The sequence below is a fragment of the Xiphophorus maculatus genome, chromosome 22, assembly GCF_002775205.1.
Source record: "Xiphophorus maculatus strain JP 163 A chromosome 22, X_maculatus-5.0-male, whole genome shotgun sequence".
In the NCBI taxonomy this organism is placed as follows: domain Eukaryota; kingdom Metazoa; phylum Chordata; class Actinopteri; order Cyprinodontiformes; family Poeciliidae; genus Xiphophorus; species Xiphophorus maculatus.
Genome location: NC_036464.1, coordinates 11,467,546 through 11,487,274, shown reverse-complemented (window position 1 = coordinate 11,487,274; position 19,729 = coordinate 11,467,546). Strand labels below are relative to the sequence as shown.

Genomic DNA, 19,729 nt, shown 5'->3' with positions numbered 1-19,729 from the left:
ATTGAATTTCTTTTAAGCTGGTCACTTCGGTGAAACTGGTAGCATTCCTCTGACACACGTTCAAATCTTTGTTTCTGAATACACTATGGACCACGTCACCTAGGCAAGATGTATTAACAAGAGTGATGACAGCCACCACCATCACAAAGAAACTTTAATACTTTATTTAAATTATGGTTTTCTGTTGCATAAGCTGTCAGTTGATTTTTTAAAGTTTCTTGTGAAAATATCCATGGTTCTTGAACCTTTTTACATATTGCCATGTTAGAACCTTACTGTTCTGTATTCCTTATTATCTTTAATTGCTATTTCAGTTGCTACACCTAAGCAAAATCAAGTGTAAGAAAAGACACACCACCTAATGATGCTATGTTTCACCGTGGGTAAGATTTGGTCAGCTTGGTGTGCTGTATTAGTTTTTAGTTAGTGTTAGTCTATCAAATAAAATCCCAATGAAAACCATTGACTTTAGTGTCTGTTGGTTAAAAAATGTGAAAATGTTTACACCCCATAAATTACTATATACAGGATATTGATACTTTTACAAGTTACGCACACTTTCGAGAGTCGTGGTAGTGATTGGAGGATTTTTCTCCATACTGGGGTGTATTTGTTTTCATCAAACTGTACTGTGGACTTATATAGCATTCAACCATCCCATGGCTTGAGAGAAAATAAAGGTTCATTGCTGTATGTAATCCAAAAGTCAATCAAATTGATTCCACATCATATTAGCCACTGCAAATTAGTCATATTTAAATGAGACTTGTAAGAGACGGAGTTGGCAGAATCACACAGTGTAAAAGCGCTTTTGGCAATATAACACGGTGGTGAGGAGAATGAATGAACATCCCTCTTATTCACTCATTAACATCTATTTAAGCATGCAGAGTGGCATTTCAGCAAAGAATCAAACACAGCATTCAAACTTTAAGGTTTGGAGTTTTTGTCACTTCAGCCACTGAGAGCACTCAGCACTAGGTCAAGAAGTTTAACCTTTTGAATCCCTTAGAAATAAAATGTATCCACAACATAGAAGCACCAAGCTTTGAAATAATAGTAAATAGGAGTGTTAACTCTATTGGCCTTAAATAAAACAGTATTCAGTCTGCTGAGTGTTCATTTACCATGTCTCAGTTGCTATGTGTAATAAATATGCTCTCTTGAGTTCAGTGTCTTTTTTTATGTGAATTCTTTATCCTTATAATGTAATTCTTCACGGTAAATTTAACAACAGGTGCCGTAGCCTTTTGTTTCTCTCTGAAATTTTGAATTGAATGTTATATTTAAATTAAATGTAACATCTGTGGGAACTGTGATGCCACTTTTAATATTCATCTGTAGTTGAAATAGTCTCATGGACAAGACCAGAAATTACCTCTACAGTCCTCAGGCTGCCACAGAAGAATTTGGTTCTTTTAGGTGCTCTAACTCAGAGCATTTCTTATTTTAGTCATGTACCGTTTACAATAAAATCTCTGCAAATACAACAGTAGCAGGTATGAGGCTGTGAGGGAATAGGAGATGATATATAGAAGTGAAAACTAATTTCCAACTTGTCTGAGAAAGGTGTATCACTCTTCCTTCCTCACAACTACGTGCTGCAGTCTCACTGATCTTATCATTGGATTATTATTACTATTTTTGTTGATCCTATTGTATATTGATGCTCTTTCATTCTTAATTGTTAATTTGACTGAAGTTATGGCCAGAAGATAATTATATTTAACAAAATGCTTTGCATACTTTTTTGAATTTTCTTTTCTTTGACGCAATGTAACTTGCAATTGTAAGTCAAGCAAAAACTTGGGGAAAGCTTGTTTAGTATTTGATAATATTGTTTTTCCTTTATGCGCCTCGTTTTATTTTATTTTCCTTCAACTGGACTCCACTTCACTAAGCAGTGCATATCATAGAGATGAACTTGTGATTGCATCTTATTTTTCATTTCTGTAGCACATGGTGTTCTGGTGCACTAAAAGATTAAGCTTTGGATCAATGTCTACACGCTTTCATTATCTGAATGACATCAGATTCTGGAGAAAAAAATAAAAATAAATAAAATCCACACTAAATGGAATTAAGTTTGTCATGTTTATTTATGGGAATGCCGCTGCATCAAGAGGATACTAAAATGTTTTATTGATTACAAAAGTTGATTGGCTCATTTATTATGCAGCCCATGAAACCTCTTAACCTTAACCTTAACTAAAGAATTTTGACAACTGACACCATCCACAGAGACTGTTTGGACAATTAAAAAATAAATGTTTAGTGTTTAATATAAAGATTCATTTATTTCAGATCGATATTTCCAGACGGACTTTCAAATGAGTATTCCCTGGTGACCATCTTCCGTGTGAGACGAACTACAAAAAAAGACCGCTGGTACCTTTGGCAAATATTTGACCAATCAGGAAGCAGTCAGGTAGGTGTGTTGTAATGTCGTACAATGCTGGTCAGAGGGTTAAATGTCATCTCATGCATTAGAAGTGGAATGATGGTACAACAGACATCTTGGATGAGTTTTCAAAATTAAGAATTGAAGCCAAAAAGTTGAAATTATTGTGAATTTTAAATGATTGAAAAAGGATAAACCTCACCAACCCCTACAGACTCAGATATATAAACTACATAAATCCCTACATTTAATTTGATAGATTTCTTTTAGAAAGTGTCTCTTTCAACATGTTATTTGTAGCCATCAAATGCTTTTGGGATAATTTTGGCTGGATAGATATTTAGAGTTAACTTAATTTAATTTTTAAAATTTAAATTTGTTTCCTGTTATGAACTTGTTTTTTTTAACTTAGGGTATATTTTCATTAAGTTTGAGAAGTTTAATGTCACTCTGTTGTCATTCTAAAACCAGCCTTCTTTGTGACGGGTTCATCACCCAGCCGGTTGCTGATTTGTGGTGAAAAAAAAACAAAGAAAACAACAACTTTGAAAATTCAACCTGTCAGGCATTAGGCCTTTCTCCAGACAATATTGTTCAACTTGCTTACCTGTGGACAGCAATGCTGGTATTTCTATAGTTTATTATAGGTCTGAGCCTTAGTGGTTCCTATCTTGTTCTTAAAAATTTGTAGTCATTTTCCTTTAATCAGACCTGACAGTTTAGGTGAGTGAAATATGGGTCAAATACCCTGAAAGACTTGCTGCTGGCCCTAAAAGAGTTGACGTATGTGTATTTTATACAGTATATTTGAGATTGTATGCACCCTGTGTGGATTTGAAGAATTTCCCAATGAGCATAAATTTTATTTTAAAGTCCCCCCATTAATTTGACATTCATGCCTACGTTGAATGTATGTAAACTTCTGATCAGCTCTGTAGATCAGAATAATGTACATATTAATCAAAATACTATTATAATTTTTTGATGAGCAATCTCTTATTAAACTTTTTTTAACTCCTCAGGTGTCTGTGGTGGTTGATGGTGATAAGAAAGCAGTGGAGTTTTCTTCCGAGGGTCTGCTGAAAAACTCTTTCCGCTACACGTTTAAGAGTCGTGACCTGCATGCCCTCTTTGATCGCCAATGGCACAAGCTCGGCATTTCTGTTCACAGCGACACAGTATCCATTTATGTCGATTGCACGCTGGCTGAAAAGAAAATGACTGATGAGAGGGACAGTATCGATCTCAACGGGCGCACTCTCATCAGTACACGAGTGGAAGATGGAAGGCCTGTGGATGTATGTTTCCATGACTCATTTTTAAAATAAATATTTTTGTTCTGGAATAAATTCACATCTAGCACCATATTTATTGGCACAGTTGCTAAAATGATAAAAAAGGGAGTTTATCACTTCACAAATTCAGCTTAAATAATGTCAGCATGTCAGTGCTTGAGTATCTAATACATTATTTTGACAATTCTTATAATTGGCTTCTATGAATTAAGTCTTAACATCCATCCACCCATTTTCTGTACACCCTTGTCCCTAGCGGGGTCGGGAGTGGTGCTGGTGCCTATCTTTAGGTCTTAACATATTTAAAAAAAAAAAAAAATAATAATAATATATATATATATATATATATATATATATATATATATATATATATATATATATATACAGTACAGACCAAAGGTTTGGACACACCTTTTAATTCAGTGAGTTTCCTTTATTTTCATGACTATTGACATTGTAGATTCACACTGAAGGCATCAAAACTATGAATAACACATGTGGAAATATGCACTAAACAAAAAAGTGTAAAACAACTGAAAATACCCCTTATATTCTAGTTTCTTCAAAGTATCAACCTTTTGCTGTGATTACTGCTTTGCACACACTCTGCATTTTCTTGATGAGCTTCAAGAGGTAGTCACCTGAAATGGTTTTCACTTCATAGGTGCCCTGTCAGGTTAATAAGTGGGATTTCTTGCCTTATAAATAGTCATGAAAATAAAGAAAACCCATTGAATTAGAAGGTGTGTCCAAACTTTTGGTCTGTACTGTATATATATATATATATACTGTACATCTTAAGTGTTGCATTACTTAGCAGAATGTTTTTATTGAATTATTACACATGTGGCCTTCAATTTATTTAAAAAAATTTTTTTAAATTAAAATATTAATCCGAATGCGATAAATTATAGATGTTATTTTTTTACTGTGGGTGCTACAATTAAGCAGTCTATGTGTTAGAAGTAATTTAAGCATGTAACTTACGATTTTTTTTACATGTTTCATATTTTTATATTAAATGTATATTTAAACGGATCACATTTTTAATTAGTACTCTAGAACTTGCTGTTTGTCTGGTAAACAGTTGTGATACTTTTTCTTAGTCATTTTATTAAATGAGAAAGACCAAATAACATGTGCTTTAAGTAAGGCAGATGTGTTGATCTACATGTGTCAAGAAATGTTTTGAGGAAAATAGCTACTTTGTCTACAGTGAGAGCCACAATTTAAGTCAAGCTGTGTCATACAGCACTGGATACAAATCTTTGTTCTGTCAATTAGGTAAAACACCAAAACAAATTGGTAGAGAACAGCTTCAAATTACCCAGTGTGAGAAGATGAAGCTACAATAAAAGATTAATTTATCCTGAGGGTATTAACAGATCTTTTATCAAGGAGGCCAATAATTATGAGGGATAGTATAAAGATTAAACAGTGTTTTGTCCTGAAAGTTTTGGTACTTTTCTCTAATTTAATCAAGCCTGGACAACCAATTAAAATGCACTCAAACATTTTAAATTATCCTTCTGGGACATGCCTTTCTGATTGGTGTAAATCTTCTATTGATTCATAGTTGTAAGCCTCCTCTAGTAGCTTGACCAGGCAGCTAAAAAAAAACACTAAGGTCAGCTTTGCCATTTGATCACTCATGCCTTTGAATAGACTTTGGCTTAAGTAGGATTAACAGCTGACTTTTTACCCCAGGTAATTCATGAATTACATAATCAGTAAATGTGTAGCAGAAGGTAAAGCACTTAAGGAAGTCTTGTTATTTAGATCTAGAATTTTTAAGCTGTTTGCTGTGATGAAGATTCCACTCAATACTGTAAATCTAAAAGAGCAAACCAGTGACAATTTGTAATGTTGCAACCAAAGAAACAGAGAGTGATAATGACAGTAATCTTGCATTAACTTCACCTCTTCTTTATAGATTGAGTTGAGGCAAATTCTGATCTACTGTGACCCTTACATGGCTGAAATGGAAAACTGCTGTGAGCTGCTTGAGCCAAAGGTAAACTGTTGCCATTTTTCACAACTTATTCTCACAACAAAACTGCTGAGTCATAGCAAAAATAAAGGATTTATGCTTGGGTAGTTTGAAATGAACATTTATATTCCAGTTTGTTGAAAGAAATGGTAAAATATTTGTCTGAAAATATGATGTCCTTGGATTGTGTTGATGACTGTATTTCAAACTAGAGAAAGATTGTATTGTTTTTTATTCATATTTTTAAAGCTGCAGTAGGTAACTTTTACAAAAATATACTTTTTATAAATTTGCTTAAACTGTCACTTTGTCCTGACAGTGTAATCTGAGACAGTGCTAAGACCTTATTAGTTGTTTCTGACTGAGCGGTCAGAAAGTGTACGTCTGCAGATATTAGTAGGACCTCAGGGAGAAGGCAGATGAGCTTGATGTTTTGACAGATTATCTGTCCCAAATTATGCTGTCAGGACAGTGACAGCTTTAACAAATTTATAAAAAGCATTTTTCTTTTATAAAAGTTACCTACTGCAACCTTAATTTGAAATTAAGTTAGCAATTAAAATACAAAGTGTAACTAGAAAAAAGTGTAGCAAATTATAGAAATGGTTAGTTCTACGTTTCTGTAATTCAAAACAAATCCTCAGAGGAAGACATTTTTTTGTGGTTTATCAGTTGACATTAAATTTGTGATTCAACAGATTTTCTTACACAGTGGAATAAGATAATTAAAGTATAAGAATTAAATATATTTGTTTGAAAATTATACCCTCCCTGAAACAGAATAAGATAACTCTCCCATCACAATTAAATGAATGAGAGCTAATGTTATAGTTATTAATGACTATAGCTTTAGTCATTAATGTTATAGTGACTAACATTAATGACTAATGTTATTAATGTTATTAATGTTAACACATCGTTAACCTCAAACGAGGTGTTCATGAAGATATAGTCAACCTAGTGTAAAGTTACTCTTAAGGAATTGTGACTGATATATTTTTTGCTGTGAAACAAACTCAAAATAAAATGTCTAATTGGTGAAATTTCTGTACTGATCCAGTGTGGAGTCAACAAGACATTTATTGGGACCTCACCTCCTCTGGTTACAGCCCAGAGTCCCCTGATGCCGTCTCAGCCTACCTCACGATCAATTGACACATGTCACTGTCCAGGAGAGAAGGTACAATCAATTCCTCCCAACAGGAGCCTCAAATTGACTACAGGGTAATGGTTACTCTAAGTGTGCCAGTTCTGATTTGATATATCAAGTAATCATCCCTGAAATTATTTTTCTCTGAAAGCCAACCAAAAGCAGCTGCAATCTATTAAACACTGGTGCAATTCTTCTACACATGGTGGATATACAGGGTCCAGTGCTTTTGTCAAAGTGGGGAAAATATTATTTTACTGCAAATATTAATCTACTTTTAAAATTAAAATTGTGTTCTTAATACTGCTTATGTTCAGTTCCATATTTAACTTTTTCACAACTGTAAAGTCCAAATATCACATCCAGAAAAACTACATACCTTGACAGTATGAAACATAAATTAATCACAATCAGCCTTACCTTAAGTTTTTAAAGGAATTTAGAAATAATAATAAAAAAATACTTGTATGAAATGAAAATAGCCTATCACAGAATATAGACTTCCAAATCTGGAGAAAATTAGAGCGTGTCCTAAAGGCAACACTTCTACATTTTAAAATTTTTTTAAGGAATTAATTGTCTACTTTACAAAATAAAAAACACACAAGTCTTTTCCAGCAATATGTTAAATGGAGGTTTAGTGACAGATCTTAGGAGATCATTCGAAGCGGGACACATTGATAAACATAGTTAAGGTTGACATGAAGAAAGGATTTATCTTTGCCCCAAGACTATTTAGCAATTGGAATCTTTCATGGAGGAACCCAAGGCTGAAAAACAATGACTCACCTAAGACAAATAGCTTAAGCTGGGAGTCAATAGCCACTGGGATGACTGTGAGTGTTTGCACAAAATATACCAGGGAAGAACGTAATTGCAATTAGAGATGTTTAATGGCAGTAACGAGTTATGTATTTTTAAGTTAAGAGTCAATATGTTTTTTTCTGAATTTGAATAAGTAATCCCAGTCAACTTTAAATCAGAGAACAGTTTACTTTTGAATTTTTAATGTATCTTCTGAAATATCTTACTAATTTGTGTTCACAGGAAGATGCTGGTATTCCAGGCATGTTTGGGCTGTTAAAACAAAACAGGGAAAAAGGAGACAAGGTAAGGATAACATTTGAATCAGTGTTAAATAAATGTTGAAGTTTGAAGTGTTCTTTCATTTTAGGTCAGCTAGTTGGTCAGTTCCACAAACAGTTTTGACTCTGCCATAAATGACATTGCTTTTGCTTTCAGATACATTCTCATCTGTTTTGTTTTGCCATATTTCTTTCTGAATTAATTTATTTAGCCAGTGCTGCTAGTTTTCCAGGAACTCTGCACGGTCTGAATGTCAGGGTAGACAGCAATTTTCTGTAGGACAAATTTATCCTTGAGTGTTCAGGAAAAGAAAGGATCCATCTCTCCCACAGAGAGCAAATGTCAGTGCTGTAGTGTCTGGCAAAGTTTCATGTTCTTCTGTCAAGGTCTTTCAGTGGGGCTACCATACAATTACCTCCATAAGGTGAAATTTCTCCCAACTCACCCAAGGAGTGTGAATTGGGAAATCATAGATTTGTACAATCGGTAGAAAACAGGTATAGTTTGAAAAGAGAATGCCCCTTTTTCATGACAACTCAATAGACATGTTGAATTGTAAATTGTAAATGCCCACTTACTGAAAATTGTTGGTGTTATGTCAGCTGGAGGACATGGAAAAAAAAAAAGAACAAACCATTGAATCCCCAGACAAATGGTGTTATTTTTCCCCAGACGAATCCCATTGTTTGGCCGATTAAATCCCCTTTTGACTGTTCGTGCAAGGTTAAAGAATGTTGGAAAGGAGAATGCATTCAACTATGAATGGAATTCATAGCAGAACAGGTGGCAGTACTGTGTGTGATAAGACCAGAGGGCTTTTAGGGTCACTCTCCTAATTAACATTGTGTAGTTGTGGTATTAAAATATGTAGGATTGTTACTAGAACTTTTTGTCTGTGAAGCAAAAGTTTCTCCTTTAATTGAAGACTCAATCACCTCAAACAAACAATGCGTCACTTATACCCAGTATATGTTGTTATGCTCACCATGTTCTCCAAACATGCCATATAACCTATCTTGAAACTATTTTAGTTATTCTATGAAAAATATCTAAATGTGTTAAATAAAATTTTCCATAAGTTATAACGGGCTGCTCATTGTTAATTGAAAGATAAGCTATTGCAGTGTTGGTAATTAATTACTAACTGTTATGTGATAGCCTTTGGGCCAAACTTTATCAGGGAGAAGGTATCATGTCAGGCAGATAAACAACACATCCACATACAGTATCTGATAACGAAATTAGCTTAAATTTATGGCTAAAATCAACAATTAGAAACTATGTGACAAAGGATAGAAAAATGAAAATACTGGTTAAAAGATAATTTTTTTATGGGGGTTTTTCCCTTACTTGCTTTATTTAAAACAGTACAGTTGGCATCTTCACTTAAAAAGAAACTTCAGGTGGAAAACCGTCCCTGGATATAGTTACATACAATTAAGTGATAGATTGGAAACAATGGATAAACATACACCCCCTGATGTAAGGATAGTAAAATATCCCAAAAGAACCTTTTTAAACATTATGCACCAAGGTTTTGTACAGTCATCCTTTAACTGGCAGGACCAACTTGTTGGCCAATAAAATGGATACACTGATGAAAGAATGTTAAGCTACAGTTATTTTAGAGGATTGTTCTAAAATCAGATGCAAATAAAAATATTTACGATGCACTTTACTTAGCAACAACTCAAATATATTGTCCCTGTTAGAATTGTAGCCTAATGTTAGGCTATAATTCTGTAGCCTAACATTAAGTTTTTGGAGAGAGCCACAGTGTGCACCGTTGAAACATTTTTTCTTAGAGTTTACTCAAGTGTCACATTTTAATGGTTATGACTGTTCCCTTGTTTTTCCGAAGTAATAAAATAAGAATGTCAAAATAAATATTTTTTCAACAAGTTTGACCTCTATTACTTTCTCATTTTCTACAAATGCTGAATCTTCCAATACTTTTTTAGACTTTAAGGACAAAATAATATTTAAAATGACATTTTATCAAATCTGTTTTCTTTGTATAAATGGTTTGATATGGATATGAAGCAGACTATTCATGAATAAAGGTCAATCCTTTAGTATTAATATTGTCATTGATTGTGTGTGCTCACTGGCCATGAGTCAGTTTCTCACACCTGAAATCAAATTTCAGGTCTTTATTTAAAATCAATACTTAGCACCATTTGTTTACTGACCGGACAACAAAATTGAGAGCAAATCCCATTACAGACTTGAACACAGAATTGATCAAGTTAAGAAAAACATGCTCAGGGACAATGCATTTAACACTATGGGCCCTGCTGTAAAAAATGTTAGCAAGTAAAGAAAAAAAAAGTATTCATTTTTTTCTTACTCTTTCTTGTATTCACACTAGTTTAATTTAACGACATGTTCTTCTGAATGCAGTATGTTTATCAGAGTGTGCTGTTGAAGCAAGGACAAAATGACAGCCACTTGAGAAAGGTATGTAGCGGGTATAATAATAATAAGAAGAAAGAAAAGTCACAAGTCTTGAAACAGTTAACAGGATATGGAACATTGGAAGAGTTACTGGCAGTGGAAAGGAAAAATCCAGCCAAGAAACTCTGAAAAACCAGGAACTTACATGCTGAAGTTTGGGCGGTAAAATGACAAAAGAATCAGATAAACTAGTCGGCGTCTATGTAGAACATACTGTATATGGCAGAATGACAGCAGGGAAACTGAGGGAGGAATACCAAATGGAGCTGAACAAGATTCCTATGTCTAACAAATAGATAAGGAAGAGGTCAGACAATAACGTAAGATAAGTACAGTAAATTCAAAAGTACACGGATCAAAAATGTGAACACCCTTGTAACGATATAATGCCTACAGAACATTACAGAACAACAAGGAAACGATCAAAACACAAACATCTGTGGATTGCAACACAGAGGGTCATTTCTATAAGTGAGCTGAATTTAGCAAAGGTCTTAAATTATGTGATGTTTAATTTAGATTATGACATCCATTTTTATTGTTTATCATTCAACCTCTCTTACGCACTGTATGTTGTAAACACTTCAGTAAATCTATTTGCACAAAATCATAATGTCACAGTGCAATCTGGTCAATCTGAAGACATTGATTCTACAACATAACTAACAATTTTCTGTTTAATTATGATCTCTGTTTTTTATTATTACTATTATTTTGTTTCTCCTACTATTCTAGTAGGAGCATTCTCCTACTTTGAGTAATGATAGGTTAATTCGCTCCAATTTACTCTTTGTTTACAATAAATTTGCTAGCTAATATTTCTCCCATGTAGTAGAAGTGATTGAGTTTAATAGATGCACACAAGAGGCACATTTAAAACGTGGAAAAAGACAGTAGCTTGAGGATAACGCTGACATAATGACTGTTTGGATGGGCCATATTTAAATTACAATTCAAATCAACACTTTAAAAGGCACAGCAGCTAGAGTGCCTCTCAAGGCATTAGCGCAGAGCGGTGCTTTGAGATAATTTAATGCACCTGATTTGAAGTTTTAATGAGTCTAAACAAACTGAGTTTGATGGGTTTAATAAAGTGATGTAAATAGTTTTGATGGTACATTCGCCAAACACATTGAAAGGGTGGTTTGATTTAACTGAATAGATAGGGATTTTATGTGATATGATAGGAAACCATATATTGCACTATAAGTACTTAGCACAGTTGGAATATGATCATCATTTGGAGCGACCAGATGATAGTTGCAAACAGCAGAATGCCACTGATTATGGGGTAAAAATGCTTTTTACATCTTGTTAAATTTGCATTTGTTTCTCTGCAACCACTGCTGTTATGAAAACCTCCATTAGCACAGATGTCATTTCTTTTAAACCGTCCGTTGAATATCACATGATATCCCAAAACATCCGGCTTTGTGTGAGCAGGATGTGGCCGCTTCTTTTCTTTTACTCACTCTGACCTTTCCTGTCATTACTCCACAGCTAAATTATGAGAGCAGCACAATTCTGTTAAGTCATACTGATTTCTGAATCTCCAACAGAGATTATTACATGGATCTTCACTCTTAAAAAATAAAGGAAGTTAACAAAAAACAGATTAATAAGGTGAGTTCATAATACTTTCAATTAGCAACAGAAGCATCTAATTCGGTGGGAGATTCAAAATAGTGTTAGTATACTCTGTAACAATTTAACTTGACTTTGTAGAGATTAATCAAAGGCATCTGGACAATTTGAGGCATTTAAAAAGCCCTTAATGAGAGCTGTTGGGCAATCATCATGACCTATACGGGGAAAATTTCTTGGGAAAGTGTGAGGGGATTACTTCAACTGTGCTACTCCAATGGAAAGTACTATCCCGCATTACAGTGAGTTTGATGGAGGATTCTTATGCAGTGCAAGGGGATTAAAGTGCTATGATTAATCCAGAATCCCCCAGGAAATTAAACAGATAAGTAGTGGGTTATAAGAATGCAGCTTACTTGAAAGGAAATCCATTTTCTTTGGCCTCGCACATAAACCCTGTTATTGCTAGATTTACAGCTCCTGCATGTACATGCAAAGAAAAAAAAAGTTTTTTCCACTTTTACAATACATTTAATTTATTTTGCACAGTCCAAGGAAGTCTAATGTTCTCGTAATTTCTATTTTCATTTATACTCTTGAATTCAATGAACATACATTCCACCTGTAAATTGAATTGCTGTAGGAGTTTTAGTCTGAGCAGTATGTTGCTGACCATACATTTTGAGAAGCTTCCAAAACCTCTTATTGTTTCTATTATGCTCATCTTTGTTAAAATGTTATTAGGTTTTCCTGAGAGCAGGTTTTGTGTCAGAGGCCTAAAAGGAAATTTGAATAACTGACGGAACAATGCAGAATATGCTTTCCTCACATTGGGTTTATCTTTTTGTCAGTGATGATAACTGTATTCATAATGTGAGTGACATTAGCAAATGGGAATTCTTATAATTCATGTTAAAACCAAACTGTATCATTATTCATATCTTCACAAGTGATATGAGTCACCTTCATAAATGCAAAAGTTACACAGACGTTGTTGTTCATAATAAAAGTAACAATAATGGTCAAACTATTATAAAAATATAGCAGCTCAGCTTCTGTGGTGGGCTACATTTTAACCTAGAATTGGCACCGTTAGATTTCTTTCTTTCTTGTCCAAAGAAATGTGCAGCATCTGCCTACAGTATTTATCAGTTACAGTGCCCAGCAAAAATATTAATTTGGCTGGAAGCGGTTTTCAGATGCTTTTACAAAGATAAATCTGAAAAGTGCATCACATGTTTGTATTCAGTTTCCTTTACTCTGGTGCCCTAAAATAAAATACAGTGCTTCCAACTTTTTCATAGTCCATGTGTCATTCGTTCTTCCCATTCTTCATTCACTCTTTTTCATTCTCAAAATATAAAAAAGTTATTGTTTTTTTTTTATTAGTTTTTAACACTTATTTTTCATATTTTGAATTTTAATTTCTGACCAAATTACGAAATGGAAAAACAGGTGCAGGACCAAACATAGTCAAACTCACCTGCTCTATTAGGATACTTCGAGGCCTGACCTCAGTCTGTCATGAACCTTTGGCCATTTGATGGTACTGTCAGAGAATTATAAATTTAATGGCAATGTTTGCTAATAAAATTGTGAAAATTTGAATATACATTTACTTTGTATATCAGCCAAAACCAAAACCCTCTCTAGTGTCATGTCTCGAAAATGTCTTTTTCTTTTTAAATATTATGTCACTCCTTTCCAAGCAGTTTAGTTTCCAATGCAAATTTCTGCATGTCTTACCGGTGTTGAATAAGTCTATAATCAAATTGGTGTGTGTTTCCAGCTATGCCATTGTGTTTAAAAATAACCTGCACTTTTACATGCAGGACAAATTTGCTTGTCACGAGCATTTATTAATTATGAAAATAAAATTCTGTCCTACAGTCTGTTTTTCCATTTTGTATTTTTGATCCAAAACTAAAATTGAAAATATGAAAAACAAGCACTTTTTTTATTTGATTGGAAACAAACAACAACAAAAATATCAATTTCTCAGTTTGTTTTTTTTTCTTTAATTTTGGTTGTCAATTGAAAATGAAAAAATGTATGATATACAGATTCTTCAGAAATCTCCTATTTAGAAAAACACCTGTGTCTAATTGAATCCCTGTGTACAATAGCTGTACACTAGGATTAGTCAAATGACTGACAAATGCCAGTCATTTTTCACAAGACTTTAGTAAACAAACAAGACCAAGGATCACACCAGACCGGTTAGAGACACGTAAGCTTTAAGCAGGTAAAAACATTTAAGCAGATTTAGGCTATGAAATAATATCCCAAAATGCTTGTTTTATACTTCTTAGTCTATCATTTGAACAGACAAAAGCAATAAACTTTGGCATGAAGAGAGCAAATTTTAACAGAGGTTCATTTGTGGTTTTTCCACAAGCCATGTAGGGATGTAGAAGAAGGTGCTCTGATTAGATTAGACCAAATATGAACAAAATGAATTTGAAATAAAATGTTGTCCATAGGTTTGAATATCTTTACAAGGCACACAATCCTTTCCATTAAAATTTATGTCAATACCTCAACTCTTGTTTCACATTGCCTATGAACATATCCAAATCCAGTACTAAGTGCATGTTTCTCTGTTTTCAAGTTAATATAGTTATCATCACAGTTGTTGGTATAATACAATGACTCTTACAGTGATTGGGATTAGCATTTTGTAGTTGTTAAGAAACAGTATACTAATCTGCAGCTGCTGAGCCATAGTGTCAGCAAGAACTTGTGTGACAGCTGTAGTAGCAAGAGCACCGACGCAATGACAAGCCTCCATAATGCTATTCACTAATGTGTGAATGAGAGACCTTACTCTAACCTTTGTCCGTACTGTTTTCATCACAGTGTGACACACAGGGAGGTCAGGCTGCCAAGAAGCACTTGACATAACTTTGGGGTATTCCTTTTTTTTGTTTTTGAGTTGATGGAGTTAGATACTGTTGCTGTAACTGAAGCAAGTTTTTGACATTACTGAAATAAATTGAAGTTATGTAGGGGACAGTGATGCTATAAACTCACTAATCCAAAACATGGGTGCCTGTTTGTCGGAGGGTGGACTACATACTGCTGCAGAGATGCATGTTTCAGTTCCTAGCACTGGCATTTCGGGCTTGGCTGTCCGCCGTGTTGGACATACTTGGCATTCGTCCTGGGTGGGGGCCAGAAAGGACTTGTGTCCTTGTCACTGCAGCACTAACGTCTACTAGATGTTTGAGCTGTTTGTGCAAAGGGGGTTAGGATCTGTGTGAACAGCTCTAAGCATACCCAGTTGATGAAGCCTTCTGCTGCTGTGTGAACAACAAACGACTTACATATACAGCACACCCCATGATTGTTGGCACCACTGCTAAAGATGTGTAAAAATAAAGTCCTCCTTGCTTCTATGTACATTTGCTGAGTGGCAAAGATTTCTCAAATTAATATATTTTTTTAGGTCACTAAGACTACAATTATTGCCCCCTCGCACTATTTTGCCCATAAAACAGCACATCGTCTTAAAAATCATTTCAACAGGTGGAACCATAGATGATGAATCATTGGTCATTCTTCTTTATATCAGCAAGAGTCCTGTGTCTTCTCTTCTGTTTTCTTTTTCCTATTCTGGTCCTCCACAACTTTTCTTCAGGACTTAGATCTTTGCACTGAGACAGTGATAGAAGAAGGTTAATTACACATTTGGTGAGCCCTTTCTAGGCTGACTTAGTCATACATCTTGGATTGTCATTTTGCAGAAAGACCCAAAGGCTATCCATTTTCATCTTTCACAGGTCACTAACTTTTTATTTAACATCTCCTAGCTCTCAGCGCCTTTCAGTGTGGAACAGTATAACCTCAGCATCGCACATTTTCCACCACACTTAACAACGGGCATGAGGTAGATTTCCACATGTCCTTCGTTGTGTCATGCCAGACTCACCTGGAGTGTTTGCTGTCAAAACCATCTTGTTTCATCTGACCAAACTATACCATTCTGATTAATGTCCCTATACAGGTTAGCTAAGCTGACACATTTGTGTTTTGAGTATTTGATTTTCCACCACAGCTCTAGTATGAATGTGGATAGTTTCTGTTGAAATCCAATAAACTTAAAATGCTTTTGTTCTCAGTGAGCATTGAGAAGTTTTTTTTTGTTTTGTTTTGTTTATCTATCTTGTCATCTTTCTCACTGTGGTGATGGGGAGGCAAGATAAAACTCAGTGGCAAGTGCCTAAGAGAAATGTCCCTGTGTGTCACATCATATTTACAATAAAATGAAACAGAAGGTCACTGAATTACTCATTTAATGTCCCTGGAAGCTTTGATCAACTGAAAATGGTAAAGTATATGTCACAATATATTAAAATTTTTCTCCATACTATTTATACAATTATTGTTAGAGTTGCCAGTTATAATATTATATATATATATATATATATATATATGCAAAAGATGTACTTTTTCTTCATTTTCAAACCTGAAAAAATAACTGAGTGGTTCTTTAAAATCACATCAAATTTTCTATAGTACTGTAAATTGTCTTTTTAAAAAGGATTATGTAGCATTTGTGACTTTGTACATGTTTTATTTTAGCAAAAAATTCTCATTTGATTGTAAAAGTTGCAGATCCCTGTATTTGATACTATCCACATGTATACCAATTGTGTAGAACCTTTGGAAAGGGGCTTTTGAAATGTCAGCCAATGGGATTATTCTTGAGTATGGGAGGTGGCTTAATCCAGGATATTTTTGCACTGAAGACATTGAGCTTATACCACAGTGACTTATTTTCTCACAAAACTTGATACATGGGATATAGAAGATAAGAAAAGATAGTCAAACTAATTTATTCTAGACATGTGAATTGTTAATGGTGTTGTTATGAAATATATTTGACTGAGTCAAACCTTTTTACACTATTTGGGAAAATGTTTGAGAGCAAAATTGTCCCCCATCTGTTAATACAATAAATGCAAAGAGCCAGTTGGTGTGGACACTCAAACATCGAAGCCTGCTTGAGCTATGGGACAGCCGAGGTCATCCTAGTATATGTATGAGTTGCACACTAATAAAAAGTCAACAAGATCCAAAACATCTCACACATTTCTGGCAGAGTGTGTGGAAAGCAGTCAGCTAGTAAAGCTCAAGCAGCTTATTCACAAGCTGCATATAATCTCACATATGTTACAAACTTTACTAAAGCTGCAGTTCTGCAGTTATATGTGAGCTGAACCACACTGTAAGGAAACTGATATGTAGAAAATCCCAAAAAATATTTAAGTGAAAATTTCAAGAGGCCATTTTGTGTCTTATACACTTTCAATCTTGTCATTGCAGGGGGAACTTGGATCAGAAGGTCAAAAGGCAATCGATCGAGAGAGGGTGAGTACTGCTATCTCCAGCAGACATATAGTCCATACACAGCACATCAACAAGCTCCACTTTATTTTGTCAGGCAATCAATTCTTTAAGGCTTTTCATTTTTTGTGTGCCATGTCCTGGAGGTATAAACAAAGCTGAGTTTTCTGTGTGGCTTTTCTGTTATATCTCAAGTAGTAAGAGTGTTCTGGACTACACTGTCCTTGTACTATAATTAATTGATATGTACAGAATGCAGCCATAGACTGGCATACCAATGGACTGAACTAATTTTTCAAATTACCATGAGATCATTCTGTACCATGTTAAGGTCATTCTTTATTGCATGCACTCAGATTTGGCTGCACTGATTAAACTAATGTATAGTGGTGCTTAAATATTTGTGAACCTTTTCTTAAGTTTCAATATATTTACAGAAACAGACATGTATTGCTGGAGATTTACACGTAGAGAAAGTGCAAAGGTTTGATTCATTTAAATAAACCAGGGATAAGGTTTCTGGTTTATATTTTTAAGAAAGTGTTTAAAATCTTTGTGGCAGATCCTTGTAAATAACCATAAGCGGGCACTAACTCCTGGTGGTGTTCATAGGATGAGAGTGATTGGAGATGTCGGTCATTTTTTGTTTTTATTGCTGCTTATTTATTTATATATTTTTACAAAAAAATATTTTATATTTCATAAATGTGAAAGTCAAAACATAAATAAATGATGGCCTCGAGGAAGGGTTCGATCTCTGCCAAGTGTCAGAGTGCCACTGGGCAAGGCAAGTTCTCCTATTGGTTACGTGTCTGTGCATTTGTGAGTGCAGCTGGTAAATGTGACCATAGTGTAAAAGTACTGTGAGTGTTCTGTATCACTTGTAAAACCTATGCAAGTTCAGCCTGTATGCTTTACACCAACATGGATCAATCACCTGTAAAACGTGATGGGGTTATGTTGCTGCATTTAGAGATGTAACAATATTGTTGTTAGGTTGCTGAGTCATATGACCTTCATCAATTTGGGAAATCTTTGTGTAAGAAAATCAATGCTAAAGACTTAAATTGTTCTTTACTTAGAAATTTCATAAATGTGAAAGTGAATCCTTTATAAAACAATGAAGGTCGGGTAGTTTGGTTGAATAAGTATGGAATGTTGTATTTCTGGAGTTTTAAGAAGTACTGTGTGAATGGCACAACATTGTCTAATATCTTGTTTTTCATTTTTTATTAATAAAGTCAAGGGCATTAAAAAAATGGGAATGCACTAGTCAGAACTAATCAGAAATGATAATTATGGTAAATGTTATTTATAATTATTTAGTTTTTAAATATGTTCCTCTTAAGTGTCTTATGCTGAAAAAAACAACAAGTGTTTCCATTTATTGAAACTCCAAAGGAAGAGGTACAGATGGTCAGAGTAGTTCCATAAAGAAATGTTTATCATAACCATGTTACATTTTAGTTAACAAAAAGCAACACTGGAAGTCAGCTATAGAGCTGTAGTCTATCACAGAGGGAAAAAAAAGAAAATAAAAACAGAAGTGAACGTGCATCCATCAACCCCAGTTCTAAAACACATGCCCAGTATTGTGTAGATTATTTTTGTGCTACATAAACCTTTCTGACCCACTGGAGCAGGGGTAGCAGAATGTTGGCAAAAAACCCAGATTCTGTGAGTAGGGGGAATGGAAGAGGTCAGAGCTCTTTGTCCTGCTTGGGGAGGTTGCTGCAGTCAGGGAATTGTGTTGTCATGGGGATGTGTACTTTCTCTTCAATATTGTTTTGGCTGGTGGCACAAGTCAGCATGGTAGGGCCTAAAAGATTTGATACATTGCTCCACATTCACACTCAAAAGCCAGTAGAAGCTTACAAATACAAATATGCTTCTATCGATGCTATTTTTAAGGTTAGCTTCATCAGCAATCTCCACTCATAATCTGAGTTGAGATCTTTTTTGTTTATATGTGCTTGTTGCACCTTTAAATGGGAGTATTGTAATCACTATGCGTCGTTGTCACACTCAGCCTGGGTTGTCACAAAAAGTGGTAAAATTTGGGTAGATTATGTTCTTCTGTTTTTGTTGACTGTAGTGGCCATTATTTGATAGTTGTCAGACAGGAAAGTGGGTTGTAAGAAAAGACATGCAGCAAAAGTCTTCGGGCCAGGAATTGAACCTGTGACGGCTGCGTCGAGGATTAAGGGCTCCACACCTGGGCCGCTTTTTACCTCTACGCCACCACCACACCCCAAAAATGATCTGTAGTTAAGTAAGCAATCAAGTAGACCTAAAACTATAGAGGTTCTTATAATTTTCAGGACAAATTTACATACATTTACAGACTCAAATTCCTAATTTCTAAAATAAAAGTCAGATGTCGTAGTTGACACTGTGCTTTACGGTGCATTCACACC

The 19,729-nt window shown here is 34.6% G+C and overlaps 1 protein-coding gene across 3 annotated transcripts in view; it reads left to right on the top strand.

Moving 5' to 3' along the window:
* Positions 1 to 19,729, top strand: part of col19a1 (collagen type XIX alpha 1 chain) — a 127,074-nt gene that overhangs the window by 9,847 nt on the left and 97,498 nt on the right. For all 3 annotated transcript variants that reach the window (XM_023328031.1, XM_023328030.1, XM_023328032.1), the window contains exons 5-10: positions 2,305 to 2,428; positions 3,424 to 3,699; positions 5,630 to 5,710; positions 6,747 to 6,866; positions 7,884 to 7,946; positions 17,292 to 17,336. In XM_023328031.1, the coding sequence (XP_023183799.1) occupies positions 2,305 to 2,428; positions 3,424 to 3,699; positions 5,630 to 5,710; positions 6,747 to 6,866; positions 7,884 to 7,946; positions 17,292 to 17,336 (709 nt within the window). The remainder of the gene's footprint in view (positions 1 to 2,304; positions 2,429 to 3,423; positions 3,700 to 5,629; positions 5,711 to 6,746; positions 6,867 to 7,883; positions 7,947 to 17,291; positions 17,337 to 19,729) is intronic.